Source organism: Mobula hypostoma, chromosome 6 (genome assembly GCF_963921235.1).
Source record: "Mobula hypostoma chromosome 6, sMobHyp1.1, whole genome shotgun sequence".
NCBI classification, from domain to species: domain Eukaryota; kingdom Metazoa; phylum Chordata; class Chondrichthyes; order Myliobatiformes; family Myliobatidae; genus Mobula; species Mobula hypostoma.
Window position 1 is genome coordinate 126,287,724 of NC_086102.1, and position 23,361 is coordinate 126,311,084.

Genomic DNA, 23,361 nt, shown 5'->3' on the forward strand with positions numbered 1-23,361 from the left:
GTGTGTGTGTTTTTTTATAGGGCAGGGCACTTCTACAACTTCTACAACCTTATCTCATTGATTGGAACACCTGACTCTAGCTTCAGTAGAAGCCATTGCCCTCAGGGGTTCACGTATTTTTTGAACCTAGATTGTGATTAAGTGGCATGGTCATTATTGACAAAAAGAAGTACGATTGTGTTACCTGTTCCATGAGTGTCTCGTAAGCATGATGTAAGTGTCTCGTGATATTGGCATGATGTAATTTTTGTGATAGAGGGGTGATGTCATGTGATGGCATGTTCCAACCAGTATAAAAGGGGAGACCGCAATTTGTTGTGTAGTTGTTTTTGTTGGGGAGTCACAGTCGGTGGTTACGTAATCGTGGAAGGAAAGAGAATGACAGTGAAGAATTTGCCAACTTCGTACGAACCCAAGAAATCAACGGCGTTCTGTGATTGACATTTGATATGGTCCATACGGGTATTGTGGCACACACTTTTGGTTAATCCCTACATGGTCTTGGGTGTTGTGTAGTGACTACCTCTGGCAAAAGGTCAGTTACTGTGAGAAATCTTATTCTTGTGATCTCTTCGGACAAGGCGTTTCTCGGCTGGGATCTGCGTTAGCAGTTTTGTCCTTTCTCAATTGCTGGTTCAGAAAGTCTCTCCTGTCACTTATTTCATAAGTCACTTGGACTCTTTGAACTACCACCAAAGATCTATTAAGAATTGTCTAAGTTCGACTGTTTGATAACTAAAGACACATAACACTGTTAACTTCCGTTTAAGTTAGTCGTTTGTTTACTTTTCTATGTTTTTGAGTAGAGGTTAATAAATTTTGTTGTTTATTTATAAAAACCCAACTCAATTTCATATCTATTGCTGCTGGTGCGTAACAAAAATTGGGGGCTCGTCCTGGATATGAGCAAATATGGAGCTTATTGATTGTTTAATTGTCGATCTGATTGAGGATAAGGGACATACCCGATTCCTTTTGTTTGATTGGTTTGTGTGTGGTAATCAGCAGCAATGGATGTGGGGAGCTTTCTGGAATCACTAACCCCTGCGGTATTAGAAAAAGCGAAAAAGGGTGCGGTGCTGGAAATTGCTAAGGAACTGAAGCTTACAGGGATAATGATGGCTACTACAAAGCCAGAGATTCAGAGGAAAATAGCTGAGCATTATATAGCTATGAAAGTGTTTGAAGAAGAGGTTTTAGAGAAATTTCCTGGAAGGAAAGATGTGATCCGGTTACAGCTAGAACAAATAGCATTAGAGAAGCTTAAAATTGAGGCTGGGGACAGAGAAAAACAGAGGCAGTAAGATGCTAGAGAAGCAGACAGACAGAGGGAAGAAGCCGAAAGACAAAGGGGTGTTTGAGCTAGAAAAGATACAGAAATTGAAGCAAAGAGGTCTAGCAGGAGACTCTGTTGTACCGTTTGTTGTTAGTCAGGAAGTTAAATTGGTTCCTCCATTTAATGAGGCAGATGTTGATAAATACTTCCAGCATTTTGAGAAGGTTGCTCAGAGTTCATAGTGGCAGAAAAAGGGCTGGCTTGTCCTTTTACAAAGTGTATTTAAAGGTAAAGCACAACAGGTTTATACGGCCTTAACCAGTGAACAGGCAGCTGATTACGATACTGTGAAGCAGGTTATACTTGAAGCTTATGAATTGGTTCCAGAAGCTTATAGGCAGAGATTTAGAAGTCTGAAGAAATCTGTGAACCAGACATGTGGAATTTGCCAATGACAAATCTGTGTGTTTTGAGCGCTGATGCACCTCTAAATATGTGGATGGAGAGTATGACAACTTGAAAGAGTTGGTTTTAATAGAGGAATTTAAAAGGTGCATCCCTAATGGCAATAAGGCATATTTGGATGAAAAGGATCCTGCCACGTTGCCAGAGTCTGCTAAATTAGCAGATGAGTTTGCTCTCACCCAGAAGAGTAAGTTTACTCCGAGTAAGACTTTCCAAAAGAGTAGCATAGATAGTCAGGGTAAACCGGAAATTAAAGCGGAAGCTAGTGATAAAGGTAAGGATGAAGGAAAGCAAGTGAAGGAAAAACATTTTGGTCCTATTTGTCACTATTGTAGGAAATCTGGTCATGTTATGGCTAACTATATTCGTCTGAAGAAGAAGGAAAAGGAGGCAGTTCCAGATGCCTGTGTCCAACACTTTGAAGCACCCAAAAACCCGCAGGGTTCAGGACATTCAAAAGAAGCTCTGCCAAGGTCTGACCAAGTTAGGAAGGGATTCAATCATTTTATGTCAGAGGGATGTTTCCATGAATGAAGGGTCTACTCAAGTACCAATAAAAATTCTTCGGGATACTGGGGCTTCTCAGTCACTTATGTTAGATGGTGTTCTAGAGTTTAGTGATGAGACTGACACTATTGAAGTAAATCTTATATGAGGTATTGAAGGCAACCTTACGCTTGTACCTCTGCACAAGGTAATTTTAAAGTCAGGGATAGTTTCAGGACCTGTTAAAATTGGGCTACGACCCAGTTTACCGGTGGATGGTGTTTCTTTATTGTTAGGGAATGACCTAGCAGATGGAAAAGTTGTTCCTGCAGTGCAGCTGACAACTAAGCCAATCATTGATGATCCAAAGATGGATCCTAACATGTATCCCTCCTGTGCAGTAACCCGAGCTATAGTCAAAAAGTCTGCCAGGGCAGATGGTTCTGTGCAGCCTGGGTCTACTACCCATGACAGCTCAAGTCGGGATTCAGATTCTGATGAATTGTCAGTAACTTTGTACCTTCCTTGTTTGATGAAGATCCTTGTAGTGAGTCCGACCATAAAGACTTGGTCTCTGTCTAGGAAGGAGATTATAGCGGAGCAGAGCAGAGATCCTGAGATTGCCACCTTGAGAGAGAATGCTCTCCCAGATAACGAGATTGAGAAGGTGCCAGTAGGGTATTATTTCAAGAGTGGAGTGTTAATGAGGAAGTGGAGCCCACCTGAGATTCCTGCAAATGAGGATTGGGCGGTTGTTCACCAGGTAGTCGTTCCTAAAGTCTATAGGAATGAAATTTTAACTTTGGCTCATAGTATGCCCTTAAGTGGCCATCAAAGTGTGAAGAAAACTGTGAACAAAGTTATGAAACACTTCTTCTGGCCTGGTATGAGGAAAGATGTGGCGACATTTTGCCAAACTTGTCACATTTGTCAGGTTGTGGGTCAACCTAATCAAGTCAACCCAGTGGCCCCTTTGCAACCTATTCCTGCATTTGGTGAACCGTTTTCTAAAGTTATTGTAGATTGTGTTGGCCCATTCCCAAAAACTAAAGCTGGACATCAATATTTGCTGACCATCATGTGTACAGCATCTAGGTTTCCAGAAGCAATACCCCTCAGGAATATAAAAGCCAAAACTGTGACGAAGGCTCTCAAAAAGTTCTTTACTTTATTTGGGTTGCCTAAAGAAATCCAGTCTGATCAAGGAAGTAATTTTATGTCTGGGTTATTCCAGCAGGTAGTTTATAACCTGGGAGCCAAACAGATTATATCGTCTGCGTACCATCCAGAATCACAGGGGGCCTTAGAAAGGTTCCATTCTACCCTCAAAACCATGATTAGGACGTCTTCTGTTGAAAATGAGAAGGATTGGGATGAGGGAGGTCATTTGCTTTTGTTTGCAGTCAGGGAGTCTGTGCAGGTGTCCCCTTTGAACTTGCGTTTGGAAACAGAGTCCGAGGACCTTTGGCATTGTTACAAGAACAGTGCGTTAATAAAGAATTACTACTTCTGCTGGATTATGTCTTGAAATTTAAGGAAAGGTTGCAAAAAGCTTGCAGTTTAGCAAGGGAAAATTTAAAATCTGCTCAAGAAAGAATGAAAACTTGGTATGACAAAGAAGCTAGAACGAGGTCGTTTAAGCTGGGAGATAAGGTGTTGGTTCTTTTCCCTGTACAAACGAACCCTTTGCAAGCTAAATTTCATGGTCCTTACGAGATTATATCTAAAGTTAATAATGTGGACTATGTGGTAAAAACACCAGATCAAAGAAGGCCAACGCAGCTTTGACATGTAAATATGATAAAACCATATTATGAAAAACAGTCCGTTGCTATGACTGTTGTCGTCAATGACAATGAGTCTGATCTCCCTGGGAACTTAGTAGCTGATCCATCTGAGGCTTATTTTAAACCGAACATTATTTCCGCCAGACTAACAAATTTGACAATTTTAAAAAATATTGATGAGAAATTGGCTCATCTACAGCCACAACAGCAGCAGCAAATGAAGCTGTTAATTATGAAATTTAAGGATTTATTTCCGGACGCTCCAAAAAGAACCACAGTAGCCTCACATGATGTAGATGTTGGAAACGCCAAACCCATAAAGCAACATCCATATCGAATGGACATGGAAAAATGTAGAATTGCTGAACAAGAAATAGAATATATGTTAGAAAATGATATTATTAGACCTTCTACTTCAGATTGGAGTTCACCTTGTGTCATGGTGCCTAAACCAGATGGTAGTATTCGATTTTGTACTGATTACAGAAAGGAGAATGCTGTAACAAAACTGATTCATATCCAATCCCTAGGGTAGATGATTGTGTGGATAAGGTTGGAAAAGTTAAGTTTCTTACAAAGATCGACCTGTTAAAAGGATATTGGTGTGTTCCCTTGACGGATAAAGGTGGAGAAATTTCTGCATTTGTAACGCCATCTGGGTTATATGAATACAATGTTCTGCCATTTGGAATGAAGAATGCTCCAGGAACCTTCCAGAGAATGATTAATTCTGTAATTCAAGCGTTAAAACATACAGATGCCTATATTGATTTAGTCACAGGAAATTACACTTGGGAAGCACATATCTCTGCAGTGGAAAAGCTGTTTGAAAGGCTTTCAAAAGCCAACCTTACCATTAACTTAGCTAGAGTGAATTTGGCCATGCTCCTGTGACCTATCTTGATCACGTTGTAAGTCTGGGCTTGGTTAAGAAAAATGATTAAGAAGACAAATCAAACCCCAATTAAACAACAAAGTTTGATTTTACAAGAATATGATGTCTTAATAACTCATGTTAAAGGCAAAGGTAATGTAATTGCCGACTGTCTGTCCAGATGTTGAACTTGCAATGTAATTTTTTTTAATGGAGTGGAATGTTGATATTTGTATACACTCCTGCCATATGTTATATTAGTACTGTATGATAACTGTATGTGTATTGTGCATTTTATAAACTTTATACGTTTGTCTAGTTTGTAAATTGTAGTAAAAATTTTGCTCTTGAAAGATCAAAATTTTCTTTTCTTGAGGAGAGGTGTTACCTGTCCCGTGAGTATCTCGTGAGCATGATGTAATTATCTCGTGATAATTGGCATTATGTAATTGTTGTGATAGAGAGGTGATGTCATGTGATGGCATGTTACAACCAGTATAAAAGGGGAGACCGCAGTTTGTTGCGTAGTTGTTTTTGTTGGGGAGTCACAGTTGGTGGGTTACGTAATCGTGGAAGGAGAGAGAGCAAGAGTGAAGAATTTGCCAGCTTCGTACAAACCCAAGATATCAACTGCGTTCTGTGATTGACATTTGGTATGGTCCATACGGGTACTGTGTCACACACTTTTGGTTAATCCCTGCATGGTCTTGGGTGTTATGTGGTGACTACCTCCGGTGAAAAGTCAGTTACTGTGAGAAATCTTATTCTTCGTGACCTCTTCAGACAAGACATTTCTCAGCTGGGATCTGCGTCAGCAGTTTCATCTTTTCTTCATCACTGGTTCAGGAAGTCTCTCCTGTCACTGATTTCATAAATCACTCGGACTCTGAACTACCACCTTAAGACTGTGTTTGAGTAAGATCTGTTAAGAATTGTCTTGTAAGTTCTACTGTTTGATAACTAAAGACACATAACACTGTTAACTTCCGTTTAAGTTAGTCGTTTGTTTACTTTTCTGTGTTTTTGAGTAGAGGTTAATAAATTTTGTTGTTTATTTATAAAAACCCGACTCAATTTCATATCTATTGCTGCTGGTGCGTAACAAATTGTTTGTGCATTATTAGTTTAGGCAGATTGTGTTTGTGTTTGACTTAGATGAAGATCAGACCACATTTTATGAGTAATTAATTCAGAAAACCAGGTAATTGCAAAAGGTTCACAAACTTTTTCTTGCAACTGTATTTATATTTATTCTGTACTTTTTATTATGTTCTTTATCTTGCTGTGTTTTTTGTGCTGCATCAGATCTGGAGTTAGGATTATTTTGTTCTCCTTTACGCTTGTGTAATGGAAATGACAAACAATCTTGAATCTTCACCGGTGAAAGATAAGATTAATGCAGCCCATGCTTCTTTTTACATAATGGATTCAGCTGAAGTTTAAAAAGTGTAATTCTCCATATTCATAAATAAGGTCATTTAAAAATATAAATGGATTAGCGTGGGGGCAAAGTTCTGCCATTTGTGAAACCCCTGAGAAGTGTTTTCAGGGTGTTTTATGAGAGGGCAGTAATAGTGGGGAGGGCACTAAAAACACAGGAGGTGTATCATGGGGAAGAAATAAACTTTGAGTAAGATATCAATGGGAACATAGTCTCTAGATGGGGTAGTGATAGCAGTATTTTGTTGCTGGCTGTATAACAACAGTTCATGGTGAAGTTGGTTAAAAGTACAAGAAAATCTATCTTGCATCGCGAAATTTATTAATGGTGCTTTAACATGAAAGTGCTGTTAATTAATGGGATTAATATTTAGTCTCAGGACCAAGATTACTGTTCTTGCCTTTAGTACTACATGCTGCTTATGCCACATGAACAAGTTCATTACAGACTTCAGTGTCAACTAAAATTAATGAAGATGAAGCATTCAGTATTCAAGGAAAATTTCACCTTTCATCACTTGGCACATATTTGTAGCTTTGCAGTGTTTAATTTTAAAATCTAAAGAAATCTGTTTGCAATTAGTAAGTGGCATGAAAAGGCTATCCTGCTTAATTATTTGCAGGATTGCAATTTTCTGGTTAAGCAAAGTTAACGAAATTAAAGTTAATGTAAAACAATTAAGCAAGTACATTTTGTTATAATTTAATTTCTGCAGAACGTTTATATGGACAAAGATAATTCTTTGATGAGTTCAAATAGCAAAATTGATATTTTATTTCTTGCCTTTTTTCCATATTTTTTCTCAGGTGCCACTGGAGATGTCCAGACCTATCAAATCCGTACCACTCCAAACTCCACTACTGGTCCAGGAATGGTAATGGCATCATCCCCTGTACTTCAGAATCAGCCACAGAACGCTGAGGAAACCACTCGCAAACGAGAAATCCGCCTCATGAAAAACAGGTAGTTTTAGAACATAGAACGGTATAGATCCTTTGATCCATGATGTTGTGCCGACCTTTTAACCTACTGCAAGATCAGTCTGGTACTTCCCTCCCATATAGTCCTTCATTTTTCTTTTATCGATGTACCTATCTAAGTGTCTCTTAAATTACCCTAATGTATCAGCCTCTTTCACAACCACTGGCAACGTGTTCCACTCACCCACTACTGTAAAAAAAAAACATACCTCTGGCATCCCAATTCCAGTGACCCAAGTTCAGTCCTGATCTACTGGTGTGTGTGTTGAGCTTGTATTTCCTGAGATTGATATTTATTTATTTATCACATATGCAGTGAAATGCTCATTTGCGTGAACAACAACAGAAACTGAGGGCAGCCCACTGGTGTCACAACACTTTCTGGCACCAACATAGCATATCCACAGTCTGCAGGGTGTTGGACTGCTAGACCCTCCAGAATATAGCAAAAACCAACAAGAGGAACACCAAGGTCTCCTTCCCCCGCCATTTGTGACATTTACCTGGACTTTTGCAGACAAAATGCCCAAAGCATTGTTGAGGATCCCTACCACCCATCCCACAATCTCTTTGACCCACTACCATTAGGAAGGAGATACAGAAGCATCAGGACTAGGACTGCCAGACTGGGTAAAGCTTCTTCCCTCAGGCTGTGAGACAAGTGAATACCTCGCCACCACCAAAGTCTCGTCACTCGGACAACGAGATGTTTACTGTACTGCTTACCTGTGCTACATACTTCACATGCATTTTGAATCAGAATCAGGTTTATTATCACCAGCGTGTGTCGTGAAATTTGTTAACTTAGCAGCAGCAGTTCAATGCAATACATAATATAGAAAAAAAAAATTGCAGTATACCTAAAATTGTGCAAAAACAAATAATATACAGTATATTTAAAAAGTGAGGTGGTGTCCAAAGGTTAGGAATCGGATGGCAGAGGGGAAGAAGCTGTTCCTGAATCATTGAGTATGTGCCTTCAGGCTTCTGTACCTCCTATCTGATGGTAACAGTGAAAAAAGGGCATGCCCTGGTTGCTGGGGGTCCTTAATAATGGAAGCTGCATTTCTGAGACACCACTCACTGAAGATGTCGTGGGTACTCTGTAGGTTAGTACCCAAGATGGAGCTGATTAGATTTACAACCTTCTGCAGGTTCTTTCGGTCCTGTGCAGTAGCCCCTCCATACCAGACAGTGAGTCTATTTGAGTGTATTTGTTGACATACCAAATCTCTTCAAACTCCGAATGAAGTACAGTCGCTGTCTTGCCTTCTTTATAACTGCATCAATATGTTGGGACCAGGTTAGATCCTCAGACATCTTGACACCCAGGAACTTGAAACTGCTCCCTCTCTCCACTTCTGATCCCTCTATGAGGATTGGTATGTCTTCCTATTGTCTTGCCCTTCCTGAAGTCCACAATCGGTTCTTTTGTCTTACTGATGTTGAGTACCAGGTTGTTGCTGTGACACCAGTCTACTAGTTGGCTCCTGTAGGCCCTCTCGTCACCAACTGAGATTCTACCGACAATGGTTGTATCATCAGCAAATTTATAGATAGCATTTGAGTTATGCCTAGCCACACCGTCATGGGTATATAGAGAGTAGAGCAGTGGGTGAAGCACACACCCCTACGGTGCACCAGTGTTGATCGTCAGCGAGGAGGAGATTTTATCACCAATCCGCACAGATTGTAGTCTTCCAGTTAGGAAGTCGAGGAATAATTTTGTTTATGTGCAGTGTGAGATACATGTTTTGTTGGGTACAACATGGTCCAGAGGAACATTGTTTCATTTGGTTGTACAGTATATATGTACAATCAGATGAAAATAAGCCTGAACCTGATCCCTCACTCCCTGCAGTGCTCTGAAAATCATCTCTGAAAAATTATGAAATTTGAGCCTCTACCTCAAGAGCTGTTGCATCTGGTCACCGTCTTGACCAAAAGCCTTTGCAATTATTTGGGCTTTTCCCCATGTGGTCTGATTTCTTTCCACATTTGAAAGATGTGCTGATTGATAATTGACCAGTGTAAATTGCCCTTAGTGTAGGTGGCTAGTGTATTTGTGGGAATGTGGAGAGAATATAGATTATGGGATCAATTTATAGGTAATGGGATATGCTCTGAGAGCTGCCATTGACTTGATGGGATGAACATACTATATTTTAAGGAAATATTTCAATATGGAAGGGTCCTTCCTGTTGAATCTATCTTGAGCACAAATAATTGTATATACCCCAATTAAATTTCCCCATGGCTGCTGATATTCTAAATAAAACAGCCTTGCCTAGACAAATTCTTCTAACTCAAATGCTCTAGCCAGTTAATACTCTTGTAGATCTCCTCTGACTCATTTAGAGATACAGCACAGTAATGGGCTCTCCTAACCCCATGAGTCCATGGTGCCCAATTACACCCATGTGACTAATTAACCTACTAATCTATACTTCTTTGGAATGTGGGAGGAAACTGGCGCACCCAGAGGAAACCCACTTGGAGAACATACAGACTCCTTATAGACAGCGGTGGGAATTGAACCCAGGTTGCCGGTGCTGTAAGTGTTATGTTTGCTGCTATGCCACCCCCTGTACTCTTTTATTGTGATCCATGACCAGTATAGGGTGGCACGGTAGCATAGTGGTTAGCACAGTGTTTTACAGCACAGGCGACCCAGGTTCAATTCCTGCCGCTGCTTATAAGAAGTTTGCACATTCTCCCTGTGGTTTCCTTGCACAGCCCAAAGATGTACTGGTTGGTTAATTGGTCATTGTAAATTGTCCATAAATTGTCCCGTGGGTTAAATCAAGGTGTTGCTGGGCAGCAATGCCTATCCACATTGTATTTCAATAAATAAACAAGCACACAATCTTTAATGTTGTCGCAAGTTCCTTCATCACTTCCACTTTTACATTCTATTCATCAGTCAGAAAGAAAGCAAAAAAAAGACTACGTCTCTGTAATTACCATATTCAGCTGTCTTTCTGCCCACACAAATCTGCAAACATGCATTCCAAGATCTCCTCCTTTTTCACTCACTATCCTCTTTGTTATATTCCATTCCATCTTTTCGTCCTCTCCAAATACATTATTATACTTCTGGGTGGAATCCCATTAAGTGTTTTTTGTATAAAACCTCTAACCAGTCAGTAGATAGCTTCATGCAGACTAATTTTCTTCCTCAAAGCCACAACACCGTTAATTTTATATCATAGTCAAAACAGCACGGAAATGGATCCTTCAGTCACTGAATCTGCAACCATTGTCACGTACCCATTTGTGCTAATCCTGCAGTAATCATGCTTTTATTCTGTCCAGATTCCCACCAACTCCCGGCAGATTCTTCACACAGCTATGCAGTGAGGACAATTAACACTGGCCCATTAACAAGTCCCTGAAATATGGGAGGAAACCAGGACAACTGGAGAAATTCTGTGCTATCACAGAGAGAATATGCAGATCTCACACAGACAGACCCTTAAGTCATGATTGAATCCAGGTAGATGATGAAGTAAGACATCATCCTTGTTAGCTGTGCCACCCCATCTTCAAATTTAAATGCAATTTTTTATGTCCAGATCATCAGTGATCTACAATGTAAGTTAAAAGATCTAGTATTGTATACTGTTTTTTAATCAGTGCAACTGCTGTTGACCACATGACTTTCTGGTATTAAGTCAGTTTTGTATTGGATTTCATTCACATTTACTTTTCTGATCATTTTAGCATTTGGATAATTAAGAAGTTCCTTTTGTAATCCATGTGTGGTAACATCAAATACATTGCACTTAGTGATTCGTTTTAACCCATATCAAAGCCATGCTGGTCATCCTTGTTGAAACTGTGCCTTTCTAAATGATTTTATGCTGACACTCAGAATGTTTTTTCGATGATGCTAATCATTGACGTGATACCGACAATTTGCCATTGATGTTGAGTTTACTCATCGGGGTTTGCTGCTTTCTTTAAACCTTGGGAAGAAAAAGAATGATGCAGAAGTAGCTTCCCCCTCCCCCACCACCAATTCTCTGTATAGCCTTCGATTTGCCAAGTGGTAAATCTGCATTTCTTGGGTTAAAAGGGTGTTTCATTCAGGTATGGATAAAAATATAGATGGCCGTTAAACACGTTCTAACTAAACAGCCATGTGGTTCAAGATTTCCCAAGACATTTCACAGGAAAAGTATTTTAACAATAATCCATATTAGCCACACAAGGTTATGAGCAATTTGGGTGAAAATTACAGATTTTGCGGAAGAGTTGAAAGGAAATGATGAGGTTGATAATTAAGGAGTGAAATTAGAGGTGAAGGCCTGGCAGTAATGGTTGATTGAAATGTACAAGAAACCAGAGTTGAAAAAAGATAGAGAACTTTTGGATAGAGGTGTTGGGAGAGAGTATTGGATGCAGGAGTTGTGACAGCATGCATCTTTGCTTTAAGGTGAGATAAAGGAGTTGCTTGTGAGGACTGATGGCATCTTCTAATATTTTCGCTTTCCCCATTTCAGGGAAGCAGCAAGGGAGTGTCGTCGTAAGAAAAAGGAGTATGTGAAATGTTTGGAAAACCGGGTTGCTGTGCTGGAAAATCAGAACAAGACGCTTATTGAAGAACTCAAGGCACTCAAAGACCTGTACTGCCATAAATCTGACTAGCACGCCCCTGTCATTCTTGTGACTGAGAAACAGACTTGCCCCAAAAGACTATAGGCATGAGCTGGGCGACTCTGCTACCTTTTCTAATTTCTCTCCTGCACGGGAGGAAAAAAAGCAAAACTGCATGGATGCAGTTCAGGCAGCTGCATGCCCATGCACCAGGAATTGCGTATTGGATCGCAGGATCAACCTGGTCTAATCTATCTTGTTCGGAACTCAAAACAACCTGGAGCCTGGTTTGGACAATTGGTTTTTTTTTTCCACATGAACAATTTTATATAAAGACTAACTTATTGGTACAAAAAATTATTGTCTAGTGTGACCAGGAAAAAAAACACAAGCAAAATTTTAGTTTAGTGTGATAATTTACCCGACCATACCACTTTATATTTTCCTTCTCCTTGTTGATCTGAGCACAGTGTTTTGCAATCATACCTTCAGGCAAAGTATTATCTTGCATCTTCAGCCATGGCCTTGTCTTTGAAGCACCTGCAGGCCAATGTTATTCAAGATGCACACTTATGAGGCAGAACAGATGACTATACTGTCCCCTTACTCAACTGTGCCACTTGTAGAATACTTGATTGCAGCCCAGCAACAGTATAAAACCACACCAAACAATTTGGTAAGCCCACGCTGAGGCTGAAACTCCTTTTTAACCAGAGAGTAGTGAACGTCAAGCGCCTTAACTGCTTTGCTTACCTGCCGTTTCAATTAGTCTACTTTTATTTTTAAAACTTAGTAAGGATTTTAAGAGTTGTTGGTTTGCATTATGTATCTATTATAGATATTTCTCTTCTTTTCTCTTTCTCTTTAAATGGTGTTGTGATCAAGCCAGATTTTTCTGTCAATGAAATTGAACTGACTGAACTTATGGCCAAAGGAAGGTGAGGCTAGAAGGAATGCTAGTTTTGTATTTATCATTCAGTGAAGAAGTATGTGATGGATCAAATCATAAAACCAATTAATACTGTAAAGCAATACCCATGGTGATGTGGGTGGAACGAGCTGTTTATTTTGAGCAGGGTGGGAAAGTATAATTATTGTAAAACTGGTCACCTTGTTGAATGCCTTTGCACTGTATTAGTAACACTTTACATTTTTATACTGTATATATATTTCTATAAGCAGTGTGAATTCTGCAAGGGAAAAGGAAACTAAAATTAGACCAAGGACATATGCAAATCCGTGGACGCACTCTGTATGGAGAGCAATGCTGTTCTGTTAATCTAAGATTCAGCATCTTTTCCCCACTCCGTAAAATAAATTAGTCCAGTGCAAGTTTTAAAAGAGCGACGTGCTTCTTCAAATATTCCTTTTTAAAGGTTCAAAGTTCAAAGTAGAATTTTATTATCAAAATACTGTACTTATATGTCACCATATACAACCCTGAGATTGATTTTCCTGTGGGCATAGTCAGCAAATCTATAGAATAGTAACTGTAACAGGATCAATGGAAGATCAACCAGAGTGCAGGAGACAACAAACTGTGCAAATACAACTATAAATAAATAGCAATAAGTAAAGAGAACATAAGACAATGAGATAAAGAGTCCTTAGGGTGAGATCATTGGTTGTAGGAACATTTCAAGGAGGGGCAAGTGAGTGTAGTTGTCCCTTTCTATTCAAGAGCCTGATGGTTGAGGGGTAGTAACTGTTCTTGAACGTGGTGGTGCAAGCCCTGAGGCTCTAGTACCTTCTACCTAATGGCAGCAGTGAGAAGAGAGTATGAGGTGGGCGGGGGGGGGGTCTCTGATGATGGATGCTGCTTTCTGATGACAGCGTTTCATGTGAATGTGCTCAATAGTTGGGAGGGCTTTACCCATGATGTACTGGGCCAAATCAACGATCTTCTGGAGGATTTTCGGTTCAAAGGCATTGGTGTTTCCATACTAGACTGTGATGCAGCCAGTCAATATACTCTCTACTACACATATATAGAACTTTGTCAACATTTTAGATGTCATGCTGAATCTCCGTAGACGCCTAAGGAAGTAGAGGTGCTGCCGTGCCTTCTTCACAATTACACTTACGTGCTGGATCCAGGACAGGTCCTCTAAAATCATAACACCTGGGAATTTAAAGTTCCTACCCCGCTCCACTTCTGACACTCTGCAGACTGGCTCATGGACCTCTGTCTGGTTTTTCTCCTGAAAGTGATGTACAAATGGGATAAACCATGCAATGCAGGGTATTGAATGAAAAGACTTGTGCAGCAGTCCATACAAAATTAAGTGTTCTGAGCGGGCATGACGTCTTTGTCATAAGCAGTTCATCAATGTCTTGCTACTGGGCATGATGTTAGCATGTTCTAATTATGCAATTCTGCCATGTAAAAAGGAGTAGCTTTGACTAAGGACAAAGTCCACCATAAACTTAACACTGAGCAGTCAGTCTTGGTATAGTTAGGTTTATTGTTACCCACTACATGACTTGGAAATGTTCAAACTACTTTAGTGTAGAATATTTAAACTGTTCCAAAAGAAAATTGCAAAGGGAAAAAGATAAAAGATTAAGCATGCATGTATATAATATCATGTCCTTTGAGCAATGACCTAAGTGCTTTATGCAGTAAATGAAGTACTGTGCTGAAGTATAATCATTGTTTTACATGAAAAATTTTGTAGCCAACCTGCTGAAAAATGATAATGAACAGATAAATTATATTGGGACTATAGATAAAGGGATGAGTTCCTTAGTGAGAAATCCCTTTTTAAATAATGCCATGGCATCTTTTATTTGCTATCCTGATTGAACCTCTGTTTAATACGTTAGTTGAAAGAAATTATATCTGGCAACAAAGTATTATAACAGTATGGCAATGAAGTGTCAGTTTAGTGTGTGTGTTATGTAGTGGGACGTTAGCACATGACCTTAAGATTCAAGAATAAAGACGGAACCGTGGAGCTGAAGAAGTCGCTTGTGACTGACTTCTGCAAAACATTTAAGTTTGGGCATTGATCTTGATGGTTGTGTATTGACAGGATATTGGGAATGCATCTTTAAGAGGGTAACAAATGTATTGATTTCATTTATCATCTGAAAGTGGCACTGCTGCATACTATTTTTCATTCTTAGCTCATCATTTTCCCTTGGATCTCCTGAATCCACAGCATTCTGAAAATATTAGTTGCTGAAATACAGCCGATACATTTTGGAGCAATTCAGTGATAGAGAAAGAAGTGAAGAGACAGAGTAATGTCAAGAAGACATGGTTGGGGGTTATCTTCTTAACAGGTTTGGAATAGTGCATATTAAACTCAATACCTCACACAAGGAACTTCTTAATCTCTTCTCAGAAGCCAATCCATGTGTGAGCAATTACCTTTGCCGTCTTTAACACTAGCTGGTGTGAAGTATTGAACGTTCTTTAAAATTCATTGGTGCAGATCCATGACTCAGTGGCTCCATTGAACCTAATTTCTGCATCATAACAACCTGCCTCCTCTGCCCCCTTTTCCTCCCTTTCTCCCATGCACATACCAAGAGTCAAAGTTTACAACAGTGTATTTTAGTTAACATACTAATCACTCCAACAAAGCCAAGCACAAAAATTGATCTTCATCTTGTATCAGCGGCTTATCTAAATCAGAGTAAGAGACTGTCATCTCAGGCCAAGTCACTTAAGTGTTAATCAACTACTTTTAAAATACAGTCATGTTGTAGTTTAAGCAATATAGCAGCTAAAGCTCAAATTAGTTACAACAGCAGTATGATAATAACTTGATATTTATTTTGAGTTTAATCAAAGATCATATTAGTCAGGATGATCCTCTTGGAGTAGAACAGTGAATTCTGGTGCCTTGATTTAATCTCACTGAATGGTAGTGTCAGCATTGCATTTAAATATGATGGTTTATTTTTTAACAATATTAACTGTTAAAAATAGAATTCAGAGACCAAGTGGAATAATACAGCCAGTTAGTAGATATCTAGATAGATGGACAAAAGCATAAACAAACATTTTAAGATGAATCTCAGAAGAGAGGAACATCGACTCAGACCATGAGAGGCCTGTGTCGGGCATTTTCATGCCTTACAAGGCGCAGATTGGAAGTCTGTGTGGGGCGCCACACCTCGCACAGACTAGAGCAAACGGGTGATTAAGTGCCTTGCTCAAGGGCACAAACAGGCTGCCACAGCTGAGGCTCAAACTAGCGACCTTGAGATAACTAGACGAAAGCCTTAACCACTTGGCCACGTGCCCTTCCTTCCTTATAAAAGAGAAAGTGATATAGGAATGGAATTTCAGGGCTTACGATCCTGGTTAAGCCACCAAAAAGGAACCATTCAAACTGGGGATGTATGAGAGGGTATCCCTGGAGAAAAGCTATGACCACCTATGGTTTATAGGACTGGAGAAGTTGGAGGTGGAATGGAGTTTACCCCTGTAAGAATCTGTAACCAAAAATCAGAATCTTAAAAGGAGTTGTTGAAAGTGGCAGTCAGTGAGTCCAGGGTTGACCAGTGCAAAGGGATTTATGGTAGAAATAGATAAGCAGAGCTCAAGGTTTATGGATAGGAAGAAAGTGGCCAGATGTGTATTGGAATATTTAAATCTGGAAATAGCAAAATCTTGGTATTCCAGCAGTAGATAAATTGAGATGAGAGTTGAAATGAGTATGTTTCTGGAAATGGGTCATCATTGCAGACTGTTACACCTCCAACAATATCACTTTTACACAGTCAGTTATTATCTCTAGTGTGTTTCCTAAATAGGGCTGTGGAAGCAAATTTAACAAGAACTTTGAAAAGGGAATTAAATAAAATTTAGAAAGGTAAAGGACCCAGGTGTGGCATTAATTGGATGGCACTTTGAAGAGCTGTCAGGCATCAGAAGCCAAATGCCTTCTGACTCTGCTGTATGATCCTTTTAAATCCATTTCCAAAAATAATTCTTTAAAAATGGGGGAAAAACTAACATATAAAGGAAATTGACCTTTCAAAACTACAATGGCATGCAAAAGTCTGGGCACCCCGGTCAAAATTTCTGTTACTGTGAATAGTTAAGTGAGTAGAAGATGAACAGATCTCCAAAAGTCATGAAGTTAAAGATGAAACATTCTTTTCAACATTTTAAACAAGATTAGTGTATTACTTTTGTTCAATTTTAGAGTGGGGGGAAAAAAGGAAAGGAGCGCTATGTAAAAGTTTGGGCACTTTTTGGGCAAGAGATTTGAGCTCACAGACAACTTTTACCAAGGTTTCAGACCTTAATTAGCTAGTTAGGGCTCTGGCTTGTTCACAGTCATTGTTAGGAAAGGCCAGGTGATGCAAATTTCAAAGCTTTATAAATACCACCCTCCTCAAACCTCGTTCCAACAACCAGCAGCCATGGGCTCCTCTAAGCAGCTGCCTAGCACTCTGAAAATTAAAATAAATGATAACCACAAAGCAGGAGAAGGCTATAAGAAGATAGCAAAGCGTTTCAGGTAGCCGTTTCCTCAGTTCATAATGTAATTAAGAAATGGCAATTAACAGGAATGGTGGAGGTCAAGTTGAGGTCTGGAAGACCAAGAAAACTTTCCGAGAGAACTGCTCGTAGGTTTGCTAGAAAGGCAAATCAAAACACCCGTTTGACTGCAAAAGACCTTCAGGAAGATTTAACAGACTCTAGAGTGGTGGTGCACTGTTCTACTGTGCAGCGACACCTGCACAAATATGACCTTCATGGAAGAGTCATCAGAAGAAAACCTTTCCTGCGTCCTCACCACAAAATTCAGCGTCAGAAGTTTGCAAAGGAGCATCTAAACAAGCCTGATGCATTTTGGAAACAAGTCCTGTGGACTGATGAAGTTAAAATAGAACTTTTTGGCCATAATGAGCAAAGGTATGTTTGGAGAAAAAAGGGTGCAGAATTTCATGAAAAGAACACCTCTCCAACTGTTAAACATGAGGGTGGATCGATCATGCTTTGGGTTTGTGTTGCAGCCGGTGGCACGGGGAACATTTCACTGGTAGAGGGAAGAATGAATTCAATTAAATACCAGCAAATCCTGGAAAGAAACATCACACCATCTGTAAAAAAGCTGAAGATGAAAAGAGGGTGGCTTCTACAACTGGATAATGATCCTAAACACATCTCAAAATCCACAATGGACTACCTCAAGAGGCACAAGCTGAAGGTTTTGCCATGCCCCTCACAGTCCCTGGACCTAAACATCATCGAAAATCTGTGGATAGACCACAAAAGAGTAGTGCATGCAAGATGGCCCAAAAATCTCACAGAATTAGAAGCCTTTTGCGAGGAAGAATGGGCAAAAATCCCCCAAACAAGAATGGAAAGACTCTTAGCTGGCTACAGAAAGCGTTTACAAGCTGTGGTACTTGCCAAAAGGGGTGTTACTAAGTACTGACCATGCAGGATACCCAAACTTTTGCTTCAGGCCCTTTTCCCTTTTTGTTATTTTGAAACTGTAAATAAAAAAGTAATCTTGCTTAAAATATGAAAGAAATGTGTCATCTTTAACTTTATACCTTTTGGAAATCAGGTCATCTTTTACTCACTTAGCTATTCACAGTAACAGAAATTTTGACCAGGGGTGCCCAAGCTTTTGCATGCCACTCTATCTTGCTTGTTTCTGAATTTGTAATAGCTATTCTGGGCTGGAGATCTGTATTTGAAATGTACTATCCTGTAGAATTCCAAGTTGGTTTAACTCTCCTAAAGCCCCTCTTTAACTTCTCATTACAGTATATGATTTTTGATTCCAGAGTTCAAACAGCATTAATAATTGTCAAAATAAAACAAAAGGAACTTTGGACACCTGCAGCTAAAAAGTAAACTGTTACATATCAGAAGGTAAAAGTTAATCTTACTCAAGAGTAGAAGTCTGTATGGACAGGAAATTAAAATAAAACAAAGGGCTAGAAATACTGAACAGCTCGAGCAATGTTATCTCACTTTACCACAACATTGGGTATTTGAAAGTCCAAGTTTGCTTAATCAGGGACTTGAGAGACAGAAAATCAGTAGTGGCGATGGGGGATGAGTAAAATCAGAATAAATAATAATGAGTTTGGTGAACAATTATTAGCTTTTCCTTGGAGGAGGATTATCTTATTGCACAGCACAGAGGGTGGCTAATTCACCCATACCTGTGTCACCACTGAAACTTATCCTCTTGATTTCACTTTTCAGCTTTTTGCCTGTAGTCCAGATGGATTATTTTTATTGCAAATACCATTAAACTCCCTTGCACTCTAAATTTTCATAATTTCAGATTGTATATATTTTTTAAAAACTCATCTCCCCTCTAGTTTGAAAACGAGATAATCCGCAGATGCTGGAGATCCAAGCAACACACACAAAATGCTGGAGGAACTCAGCAGGCCAGGAGGCAACTATGGAAAAAAGTAAACAGTTGATGTTTTGGGCCGAAATGTTTCATCAGGACTGCTGAAGAGTCTCAGCCTGAAACATTGACTGTTTACTCATTTCCATAGATGCTGCCTGGTCTGCTAAGTTTCTCCAGAATTTTGTGTGTTCCCCTCTAGTTTGATTACTTGGTTACTGACTTGCAAGGAAGCCTTCGTGTGCTTTGGAACACTGCATTTTGTTCAGCTATCTTTGCTTTGTTTATCATCACTGTCCCTTATTCCAGAAGGGATTATAGTCCCTTACATTTGAAGTTTTCAGGTTCTTCAGCATTCCTTTGAGTATAATGGTAATGTTAAGAATTTAAATTACACCAATGTTGATTGATTGTAGTGATAGGGAGGAGGAGTTTGTGAAATATATTTAGAAGGATTCTTTGATCAGGTCGCTTTCGACATAGTACAGAGGACACTTTGGTCCAGTGCTGGGTAAGAGGTGGGCCAATTAAGATAATATATTGGAAGCAATAAGCATTGGATAATAGTCGGATTAATAATGGAGAAACAGGGAGCCACTTTAAATTGAAGGAGGGCAAACTAATGGATTGACAAGGAAACATGCAGGGTAAAGTGGAACAAATATAGATGGGAAAATTATAAAGAAATAATGACTTCCAGTGAGCTTTTCTGGCATATTCACACAAGGGAGAAAGGCAGGGGAGTTGTAACCAAGATTCATGGTTGATATGAGAGAGAGAAGATAAAGAAAAAGGTATGAAGCATGTTAGGTGGACAACTCTAACGAAAAACAGTCTAAATGGTAATATTTAGCATTCTGAAAATTCACTGTTCATTATTGACCACAGATGGTATTTTGATATACCATCTTTAACCAAATAAAAACATCCAAAGACACTTCACAGAAGTGTTACCTAATTTTTAAAGCAAAGTTGTCAGAGATGCTTGGTTAAAAGTGTTAAAATCTGGAGTGTTTTGAAGGAAGGTGGAAATGTAGCAAAGAATGAATCCGTGGCTTAGAGACTTGCTGACCAATTACTTGTCAGCCAGTGATGTTGCAATTAAATCCAGGAGTGTTTGAGAGTCCAAAATTCGAAGACTAAGAACAACAAGATTAAAGAGTCCTTCACCCTCCCCATACTGGGTGGGAATAGAATTAAAGATGAAAGCATTGAATAATTGCCTCTTCTGTGACCAGCAATATTCTTTCAATTATGCAGCAGGCAAATACAACTGTTCCTAAATAAAAGTTATTTCAAGGCCAAATCATGAATGGTGATGTTCAACAGGTGACAATTTGAGATATGACTGCATGAAAGCTATTTCACTTAAGATCAATAAGATGTTCAGAGGCAGCTATGGTAGCATCTCAATATGAAGGCACAGAAATTTAGTTTAATCGTGTTTTAGTTCAGTTTACCCTGGAAAAAGCAAATGAGTATTATCCCAAGAATTCTCAAAAGGTTCCGTAGGAGATATTGTAAAGAGATTGACATTTTAAAGACATGAATTCTTTAAAAAAACAACTTTTCAATAACCAAACAGCCGGACTTTATTTTGGCATCAATAAACTATATAGAGAAGAAGCTTGGCTTTGGCAAGAATTTGAGTTTTCTGGGAATTCCTGTTTCTTTTAAATTTTACACTTCTGCTACCATCGAGGTACCTACACTGCTTTAAAACTTCCGTGGTATTTTTACAGTTGGCTGTACAATACCAAAGCTTGTCCACCACAGGATGAGGGGAAGCAGAGCCTGGAGCAAGATTAATTCCCAAATACTTACTGTATTTTATTTAGTGATATAGCGTGGAGCACGCCCTTCCAGACCAACGAAACACACTACCCAGAAACCCACCTATTCAACCCTAGTCTAATCTTAGGACAATTTACAATGATCAGTTAACCTACTAACCAATTAACATTTTTGGAATGTGAGAGGAAAAGAGAACACCCAAAGAAAACCCACACGCTCACAAGAAGGACGTATAAACTTCTTACAGATGGTGTCCAAGTTGAACTTTGAACTCTAATGCTGAGCTGTAACAGTGTTGCACTAACTGTTACACTACCATGGCCCCTCATATCTGAGAACAGTGAAAATACACAAGAACAGTAACCATTCTTGACTTTAGAATGGATTTACTTATATGTCACTTGGTACTATTTTTTTCAACAAATTACTCTAAATTTATAAATAAATGCTGCTGTCAATAGATTTTTAATGTGAAGGCAGTACTAAAATCTCTCAGAAGAGGAAACTGGCAATGTAACTTGTTTCCTGTTTTAAAAAAATGTTTTGGCTTCCGTTTCTAATATTAGCTAAAGTGCCAGATCTGAAAGCTTCTCAACATCCTACTCACTTTAAGCACCTCTAAAATAAAACCACTCGATTGTTTCACAGGTGCTTAACCAAACACAATTTCACAACTTGGCATGAAAAGATTTAGTGCACATAAAGAAGAGTTACATCAAGCAGTAGTAAATCAAGGCGCTGGACTTGCTGTGTTGTTGAGAAGAAGCCTCTATTGCTGTACCTTTAAACAACTCACAGAGTTTATAAGCTGGAAAACTACTCACTGTGAATCATCTAGACAACACAATCCAGTTGCCTTGACTTACTACTGCTTGATATACAATGACCTGGATGACTGAGAGCCTTCATAGTTATATAAAGAAGAGTTATGTTTTTGCCAAGAGGGACTCGGGAAATGAGGTGTTTAGGGCCTATGTGACCAAATGTGCAGCTATCAGTTGATGGTGGGTTAAGGGAAATATACAAGGCTAGGCTAGGATTTTAATCATCCTGTGTATAAGAATATTAGAGCAGCAAGTCATTGTAGGGTTGAAAAGGAGTTTCACGATGAGCTTTGCATCAAAAATGAAAATAGCAGAACTTTATCGTTTTGGAAAGCAGTTCCACATGACGATCTACAATGTGTCATGTTGGAGGGGCTCCAGTGTTTTCAAGGGCAGGTGGCAGATAAATTCCTCCCCCACCTACAAGGTGGTAGCTATAATACAATTAGCAGGCTATATCATTCTAGCATTGTCTCCTCTAATTTTTTTTATGGTTCAGTCAACAGAGATTTGTCATATATAACTGAAAGGGCAACACAGAGGCAACAGCTTGCAGAACTTGAACTGGATTCACTCTTGTCCTCCATTCTTATCTTAGTGAAGTTTGCACGTTTCCATGTGATCACGTGGGCTCTGCCCTAAAACTATCAGAATCAGGTTTAATATCACCAGCATGTGTCATGAAATATGTTCACTTTGCGGCAGCAGTACAGTGCAATACATGATAATAATAAAGAAAACTGAATTACAGTATATATATTTCAGGCTTCTGTACCTCCTTCCTTCATAGTAGCAATGAGAAGAGGGCATGTCCTGTGATGGAGGTCCTTAATGATGGACACCACCTTTCTGAGGCACTGCTCTTTGAAGATGACCTGAATACTGTATAGGCTAGTGTCCATGATGGAGCTGGCTAATTTTACAACTGCAGAGCTTAGATCGGTTCTGGGCAGTAGCCCCACCCACCCTACCCCACCCCACTCCATACCAGACACTGATGCAGCCAGTTAGAATGCGTTCCACCTTACATCTGTAGAAATTTGTGAGTGTTTTTGGTGACATATCAAATTTCCTCAAACTCCTCATGAAATATAGCTGCTGTTTTGTCTTCTTTATAGCTGCATCAATATGTTGGGTCCAGGTTAGGTCCTAAGAAGTATTGACACCCAGAAACTTGAAATTGTTCACTCTCTCCATTTCTGATCCCTCTCTGAGGACTGGTGTCTGTTCCTTCACCTTACCCTTTCTGAAGTTCACAATATCTGAGACCATGTAAGAGCTTTTGCTCAACCCTTCTGCTGGAGGGAGGGCTGTGCACAGTTTGGAATCTTGACCAGATTATGACCTTTGCATTGAACTCAAGAATGGAAAGATCCATGACTATGGTGGATGGACAAGTCCTGCAACTTTCAGGAATCTGAAAGTGTGCTTGAATCTCATGTTCCTCATCATTCTTAGATTACTATAATTTATTGCATGTTCATTTCTC

The 23,361-nt window shown here is 39.4% G+C and overlaps 1 protein-coding gene across 1 annotated transcript in view; it reads left to right on the plus strand.

The window, feature by feature from the left end:
• The window catches only part of creb1b (cAMP responsive element binding protein 1b), a 116,642-nt gene extending 103,390 nt beyond the window's left edge, over nt 1–13,252 (plus strand). Inside the window, exons 7-8 of the mRNA XM_063051621.1 lie at nt 7,136–7,292; nt 11,815–13,252. Of these exons, the coding sequence (XP_062907691.1) occupies nt 7,136–7,292; nt 11,815–11,959 (302 nt within the window). The 3' untranslated portion in view covers nt 11,960–13,252. The remainder of the gene's footprint in view (nt 1–7,135; nt 7,293–11,814) is intronic.
• The last annotated feature ends 10,109 nt before the right edge of the window (nt 13,253–23,361 follow it).